Source organism: Cajanus cajan, chromosome 4 (assembly GCF_000230855.2).
Source record: "Cajanus cajan strain Asha chromosome 4, NIPB_CcT2T_4, whole genome shotgun sequence".
Lineage (NCBI taxonomy): Eukaryota > Viridiplantae > Streptophyta > Magnoliopsida > Fabales > Fabaceae > Cajanus > Cajanus cajan.
Genome location: NC_138520.1, coordinates 13,136,572 through 13,145,242, shown reverse-complemented (window position 1 = coordinate 13,145,242; position 8,671 = coordinate 13,136,572). Strand labels below are relative to the sequence as shown.

The window sequence follows — 8,671 nt, the reverse complement described above, 5'->3', positions numbered from 1 at the left end:
GATTATTCTTTTGTTTACTCATCTCATTTAATTAGTTTAATTTAATTTCTTAATTTTTAAAAATATGCAATATAGTTATTTTTCTCAATTGAGACTAATAACTTTTTATACATCTGACTATTTATATATATATATATATATATATATATATATATATATATATATATATATTTTGATGTTGTTTGCTACATGTACAAAGAGTTAACATTGTTAAATTTAATATATAAAAAAAAGATCGCATTGCATCATTTTCAAAATGTAAAGGACCAATTTGAATCTTTTTATAGCAGAGGGATTGAAATGAACTAAATAAATTAAGAGACCAAAAGAATAATTTAATCTAATGATAACAAGTAATTGTATTAATGTTATAATTTTAGTTTTTTTTTTTTTTGAAATTGTTAGTGGTACATAGTATCTACCAACTCTATTGATGCTAATTTTTGTTTGAGAACTTGATTAACCACCTTTAGTGACATCTCTCTTCTTGATTATTTTTTTTATATACAAGACTTGAATTCGAGACTTTGTTTAAGGAAGGATATTGAATCTAATATCACTTGAATCAACAACTTATTAGTTTCAACTAAGTGATTTTAAATTGATGGAATTGAAAATAATATATAAATATTATTGAAGCTGAGTTTATGAGACTCTATTTAAATAGAAATCTTATATACTCTTTTCTCTATATTGAATTAGATCTCTGCCTGGAAATTGAAACTCTTAAGGAATTCTCAGATTTTCGAGTCTCTCAACAACATAAAACAACTATGAGTAATGTAACAGTATCACAACTTACAGTGTTATAATATTAACTAAACTTATTTTCTGATTATAATTACTTGTAATAAAAAACATGGAAAAACTTTTATCTCTAGATTTAATTTCAAATGCCTGACATTGATTATGTGTAAAATTTAATTAAAGTTAGATTTACCTATAAAGTTAATAATCTAAGATTAATTTGGGTTACAATCGCGAAACATGATTTTTGTAGGACAAATATTACTTTAACACTGAGTTATCTTTTGTTATGATCAAATAATATGTTGGATCGTGAATGAAAAAAAAAACCCAATTTGGTCCCTAAAAGATGATTGAGGCAATCGTTAGGTCCTAGAAAGAGTTTTTGTGGCATTTAAGTTCCTAAATTTTAATTTCGTTATACAAGTTAGTCCTTTTGTTATATTCAATTACTAACTTTGTTCATTTCATGATTAGTTAACAGTTAATTGCTACATTGGCACATATTTCTCCTAGTTAGCATGCAACAGTTATAAAGTAAGTGAATTTAGACATGTGAAAAAGTAACGCTTAATTTTTAATTTAAATTAAAAATAACAAAAGTGACGTTTGAATGACTTATTTCTTCTCACCCACCCTATTACTAATAAGGTCTTCTCCACTTTTACCAAAAGAGTTTTGCGATCCATTAAATATAATAAAAGCACTCATATTCAATTGATATTTCCTTAATTGAGATCTTTTAGAATGAATACTCATTTTACTAAATCGTAAATTCAATAATTTAAAATTTACAATCCTAAACTTATAGCCAATACAAACAAAGAAATTAAGGGTGACTAAGATAGAAAAAGTCTAACTATAGGAATCCTTATGAAACCCAACAACAATCTTCCATTTTTTATCAGAGCAGCCATGGTTAGAATATTTAAAAATGACAAGTGTCATTTGTTGATTGAAAAGTACTAAAATCTTACATTATGGTTCATATTAGATGATTAGGAGAAAAAGCAATTAATTGAGAGAGACAATAAGTGTCAATCTGACACTTAACTACTGACTATTTAAGAAACTAGCAGAGATAGTAACTGAGTATAACGGAAGGATAACTTACACAGCAAAGTTAAAATTTAAAGACCCAAATGACACAAAAAAATCTTTCAAGAATCTATTGACCACCTCTACCATCTTTTAGAGATCAAATTAAATGTTTACTTGAAAAAAATTATATTATTTAAGGAGATAAAATTAATTTATGTAATTTATACATCTTAAAAAAAATTAATTTTTAATTATCAACAGGAGAATATTTGTAGTACTAACACAAACTAAGATATACTCTAAATAATGCATTTTAGAGACACCTCCACATTACGTGAGCATTTTGAAAACTTTATTTCGGATGATCTTAATTTTGTAAAATTATATAATTTTGGTTATCATCGAGTTGTAATGAATTTTTATATTTAGGATATACTCTAGATAATGCATTTTAGAGACACCTCCACATTAAGTGAGCATTTTAAAAATTTTATTTCCGATGATCTTAATTTTGTAAAGATATATAATACACTAGGATATACTCTAGATAATACATTTTAGAGACACCTCCACATTAAGTGAGCATTTTGAGAACTTTATTTCAGATGATCTTAATTTTATAAAATTATATAATTTTATTTAACATAAAGTTATAGTGAATTAATTTATATTTAGGATATAATCTAGATAATGCATTTTAGAGATACCTGCACATTAAGTGAGCATTTTGAAAACTATATTTAAGATGATCTTAATTTTCTAAAATTATATAATTTTGGTTAACATCGAGTTGTGGTGAATTAATTTATATTTAGAAAATCTTATTTCAAAAAAAAAAAATTATAGTAAACTTGATAAAAAAAATTATCAAATTAACCTAACTTTTGTTTAGATATAAATTTAAAAAAGTTTTTAAATTATATATATATATATATATATATATATATATTATTTTTAGTGAAATTTTTTAAAAAATTCTAAGTTTATATCTATACAAACTAATGGTCCCTTTGAAAATAAGATTGTATACATATCATAATAAATTACATTTGACCAAAACCCACGCGTGTCGGCTAAAAGTTAAACATTTCGATCCTTTTCTCCATTAGTGGTCGAAACAAGAGGATACATATTGCTAACAATCTTATTATAAATTTTCAGAAATGTGAAAATGATTTAATGATTCTACGGTCAATTTCTATACAGAAGGAAAAATATTATAGTAGTAAGTTTCATTACTAGTCAAAACTCAGTGCATTATAATTTAATTCGTACCAACTACAATTGACTTTTAAAAAAGACCATACACTGAGTCGTGATATTGCCAAACAATCAAATCATATAATTTAAAATTAGTTGTCACATGTAACGTTTTCAAATGTGGTAGAATATGTGGTCAATTACATGGTTAAAAAAAATTGTAGACAAGTTTAATGAGAAGACCAATTACGTGAGACACACAAAGAACTGATAATTCATATGAAAAATCAATTGGATATAATCCAATATCACATTCTTTCTTCTCATTTATTATCTTTACAATTACATTAGAAATTTTATAATTCTTATATAATTAAGTTAATTAATTACATATTAAATTTTATTAATTATTTATATTTAGAGGACTCAATATAAGTAATCTAATTTTTATGAATTTATTAGACTATAAAACAATCAAGTTAAAATCTAAGGTATAATTATGATCCTTAAAATATGTTATATCAGCACACATCTCTTACTCACCCCATAAGAAAGAAACATCAAGTTTCATTTGAAGAATTTGGTGACATGATTAAAAAAGTTATTTTATCAACAGTTCTCCATGCCAAAGATCAAGAGTTATCTTGCAACATGCTATGGATTTGAGTATGTAATATTGATTTCATGGTGATATGATGATCTTGGGACATTCGGGAGTTATTATTATTTTTTTTATATTATGAGTTAACCATCATTAAATTAAGTGTTTGTATATGGGTAAATTCCAACACATTGCTCCATTTACATGTTTTTATGCCTTCGTTGTTGTTTAGTTTTATTCATACTTCATTGCAAACTTAATCAAATTTCTCACATAGGTGCTTTCTATAGTAACTTATAAATCACAAAAAGAACAAAGCTTATTCCTTAGTGTAATTGGTTGATAAACAAGTGGATTGTTATTTATACATCGGCTAATTGTTTGGTTAATTAACTTATTAGTTATTTGAGATCTAAATTGATACGACTAAATTAGAAATATTTTAGAACACTTGAATAATCAAAGAATTGCAATATTATTATCTTGCACTTACACATTGTGGGGATAATTTATATAGTAGAGAATGTGTTTAATCTATGTTGTGTGCAAATATTCATTACTTCAACAATAGTTAAAATATTATGAACGAAATTAGCTTTTACCTCAGTAAACCTTAGATACTCGTAGTCAAACAAACAATTGCCATATTACTTCTAAAACCTTAATTGCAAACACAATTATATATATATATATATATATATATATATATATATATATATATATATATATAATCCCAAATAAAGCTTTGCGAAGTTTGTACACACCTTGTCTTAATTTCCTTCAACACCAATTCTTTAAATTGAGCTACTACAAAAACTTTTTATCCAAGCTTCGATTAAAAAATTAAAGGTTTAAAACTTTTAATTATTTGATCCAATCTTGTTAAGGATTCACATGTTTTTCTTATAACTTTTCTACTATCTTGTTTCAAACACACTATTAATCTTTCTAACCATGTATCGGGTGGATTCTAAGGGAGCATTTGATACATAAAATTCTAAGAATCTTAAAGTGAGAATATTAGTTTTTCATGTTTGATAGCTATTTTCATGTTTATTCCATTTTCTTACAAAAATGTTTTCATGGGTTGGAAATCCAACTTTGTTGAATTAAGGGAAAAGTTTTATGAATATAAAAAGATTACATTATCTTTTTTTTAAAACAAAAAATATCTTCTTTTTTTTTTCTCTTGTCATCTATTTCTCTTTCTGCCTCTCTTTATCACTCTCTCTCACACTCCTTTTTTCTTTTCCTCTGTCTCTCGCCCCTCTCTTTGTCTCTCTCCCTCTCCCTCTCTCTCCTTTTATTTTTCTTTCTCACTTTGACTCCCCTTCGCTTGCATTCTCCCTCCCCCCTCTCTCTCCCCCTTTCATATATCTATCTCCCTCTTTCTCCCTCCAGCATGGCTAGATTTCCTCACTACTGCTCTTTAAGTCCGCCAACAAATCTTTAAGATTTACAAGCTGTAAATCTGGAATCTTATATCTTTGAACGTTTGATTCTTTGGCTCGGTTCAGAAACTCTTGAAGAACCTGGCATAAATACACACAAGCATTAGTTATAACATGTTTTTTGAACAATGGTCTTTCTCTTATTTATATGCTCAAGAAACCTTGCTGATATCAGTTAGTGACGGGCTTATCATAACCAAGTTCAGCGTTTTATATTTGATTATATGCTAGCAAACTAATCTATGAAATTATATCAAGGATCTTTAAAGCCATTAGTAACATTTATGATTTATATTTAGATAATCACAATAGAGCTTCTAATTTTTAATTTTGTGACTAAGTGGTCAAGAGCACAATACATGTCACCTCATCATTCACAAAATTAAATTAAATTTAGTACAAAGTGAAGTGGGCTTGTGCATTGTCCACACGTAAAGAGTTAAAGTGACTCTTATGTAAAGGGACATGTTAGAGAATAAAGATACACAAATCATGACTCATTCGTGGGACTCAACCTAAAAGCTTTGATATTTATAAATGTTTTAAACTCACAGGAAGAAATGTTGCATTAGTTTGGCAATTATACTATCATATAATTCCTAATTCTAATTCAGAAATGGCATATCATGTGTTCAATGTTAGTCTAGGAAAAAAACTTAGCTGAAAAGAAGAAGGCCACATAAATATGAAACTGAAAATGTCGAGTTACAATTCCATGAGCTGCCTCAGCTTCCAATGTCTTGCCATCAGAAGATAACTGCAAAATTTTGGATGTAAAATGATGAGTTCCAATAACCAAAATAGAGATAACAATGTTGATGAAAAATTGCTGAAATATTAATATTCTAATTCGCACCAGCACAAAAGTCATGAGACCTAATGAGCCAAATCCTGCACACAATTCAATAAACTTTATTTAAAAGATGCCTCCTAGCATGTTAAAAGTATTCATTTCACCAAATTGCAAATGCTCTCTTTCACATTCCATAAAGACATGAACAAAAAAATGAAATTAACAATCAAACCAATATTCATTTAGTAGTGGCATACAAAAATGAATTTAGCAGAACTCAATTCTCATTTAGCAGTGGCATAAAAAAATGAGTCCACAAGCAAACTCTACAATTATTAGTTCCATCTGACATGTAACTGAACTAATACTTTTTTGTCTTCCAATTAGTAAAATTTATACTCAAGAATGGAAGGATATGATATAGAAGGAATAAGTCTGCACACACCCAAACAAACAGAGAAAAGGAATGTTAGTTTCATATGATACAAGGAAGTTCTATTTTTAATTTGATATATAAGCTATGAAGCTAAAATAAATTCTCAAATAATTCATAGTGAGGCAATAATTCATTTTTATGATGAGATATTCATTAAGACAGTGAAGAAACAAACAATGGATACAATTATGCAAATAAACTATTCATCTCAGTTCCCTGACATATTGTCTACTCCATCCCAAGTCTGCATTCATTTACACTAGTTATCATGTCATTGAAGAGAAAGAAAAGTCAGGTAAAGAATACAGAGTAGCATACATGGAATTGCACTAAGGGATAGTACGTGTAAAAAAAATGAAATGAAGCAAACCTCATCAACATTATACATAGCAAGTGCTACACCTGGGCCTTTGAAATTGTAAACATCAAGCTCCGTTGGAGCATCACCATCTTCTGGGACTAAATTAGACATAAACACAAGTTTGTAAACTACATGCTTTATATTCTAATGAATAAATTAAAAAGTTTCAATTCCATTGAAAGCGGGGCTTTGGAAATTAACATACCAAATACCAACTTAAGCTTCCCTAGTCTGCTGATTATTGCATCAGTGGCCCTATACTGGTCACCAAAAGCATGAACAAAAAAATGAAATTAACAATCAAACCAATACTCATTTAGCAGTGACATACAAAAATGAATTTAGCAGAACTCAATTCTCATTTAGAAGTGGCATACAAAAATGAAAGAACATGCTAGGTATTGGTGGACCTCCTTAGAAAAAGAAAGGAGAATAAATCATGAGCCCTCAATCCAATATTGGAATGAGCTCTATAGTGCCTTTTAAAGCCAAATTTGGTTTGTATGAATGGTTAGTGACGCCTTTTGGCCTCACTAATGCCTCTAGTACCTTCATGCGTCTAATGAATCATATACTTAGGGATTGCATAGGAAAATTTATAGTGGTTTATTTTGATGACATCCTTGTATATAGCAAAACCTTAGGTGAGCATCTTGGACATCTAAGGCAAGTCTTAATAATTCTTAGGGACAACCACCTCTATACCAACTTTGAGAAATGCATTTCTTGTCAAGATCAAGTAAATTTTTTTAGATTCATAGTTGGCAAAGAGGGAGTACATGTTGACTTCAAGAAAATAAAGGTCATCCAAGATTGGCCCACCCAAAAAGTGTTGGAGAAGTTAGAAGCTTTCATGGTTTAGTAAGTTTTTATAAAAGATTTGTAAAAGACTTCTCCACACTTGCATCCCCTCTTAATGAGCGTGTTAAAAAGGATGTACAAAGTACAATTCATTTGGGGTGAAGCCCAAGAAAAAGCTTTTAAAAATCTAAAAGAGAAACTCACCAATGCACTCATTCTAACTCTTCCAAACTTTGTTTAAACCTTTGAACAAGAATGTTATGCATATGATTTTGGCATAGGTGTCGTGCTACTTCAAGGGGGCCACCTAATTGTTTACTTTAGTGAAAAACTTCATGGGGCCACCTTGAATTATTTCACCTATAACAAAGAGTTGTATGCCCTTATTAGACCCTCTAAGTTTGGGAGCACTACTTAGTGACTAAAGAATTCATAATACATATCGATCATTAGTCACTTAGATACATTAGAGGGAAAGGGAAGTTGAATAAAAGGCATGCAAAGTGAGTGGAATATCTAGAGCAATTTCCTTATATTATCAAATATAAGAAGGGAAAGAATAATGTAGTGGTTGATACTCTTACTAGAAGGAATACAATACTTTTCACCTTGAGCTCTTAAATTCTTAGATTTGATAATATAAAGGAGTTTTAATTCATTTATGCCAAGTGCCTCCAAAAGCCTTTTGATGAATTCTATCTTCTTGAGGGATGTTTATTTAGAATATGAAAACTTTTTATACCTCAAGGATCTATTAGAAAGCTTTTGGTTAAGGAAAGTCATAAGGGAGGTCTCATGGGCCATTTTGGGGATAACAAAACCCTAAGCCTTTTAAAATCTAAATTCTATTGGCCACATATAAGAATAGATATCCAAAGGCATTGTTCTAAGTGCATCATTTATCTTCAAAAGCAAGAGTGATGTCTCATGGACTCTATGCACCTCTCCCTATAGCTAGCTCTCCTTGGGTTGACATTAGTATGGATTTTGTGTTTGGTCTCCTAAGGACTCAAAAGGGATTCGATTCAATCTTTGTGATAGTGGATTCTTTTAGCAAAATGGCTCATTTTATACCATGCCACAAAGTAGATGATGCTAGCTATATTGCTAAAATTTTCTTCAAGAGGTTGTTCGTTTGTATGGTCTACCCAAGACTATTATATCTGATAAGGATGCTAAGTTCCTTAGTCACTTTTGGAAAGTACTATGAGAAAAACTAGGAACAAAGCTTGTCTATTCC

General features: G+C 28.9%; 1 protein-coding gene across 7 annotated transcripts in view; it reads right to left on the bottom strand.

Annotated features, from left to right (window-relative positions):
* Window positions 1-4,595: 4,595 nt before the first annotated feature.
* LOC109802022 (uncharacterized) overlaps window positions 4,596-8,671 on the bottom strand; it is a 48,832-nt gene continuing 44,756 nt past the window's right edge. For 6 of the 7 annotated variants that reach the window (XM_083072264.1, XM_083072266.1, XM_083072265.1 and 3 more), the window contains 4 exons: window positions 6,836-6,890; window positions 6,640-6,728; window positions 5,702-5,797; window positions 4,596-5,121 (listed from right to left, as the gene is read on the bottom strand). In XM_083072264.1, the coding sequence (XP_082928390.1) occupies window positions 4,996-5,121; window positions 5,702-5,797; window positions 6,640-6,728; window positions 6,836-6,890 (366 nt within the window). In that variant the 3' untranslated portion in view covers window positions 4,596-4,995. Of the gene's footprint in view, window positions 5,798-5,896; window positions 5,932-6,639; window positions 6,729-6,835; window positions 6,891-8,671 lie in introns of all 7 variants that reach the window. The other variant, XR_014432942.1, reaches the window with a different exon arrangement.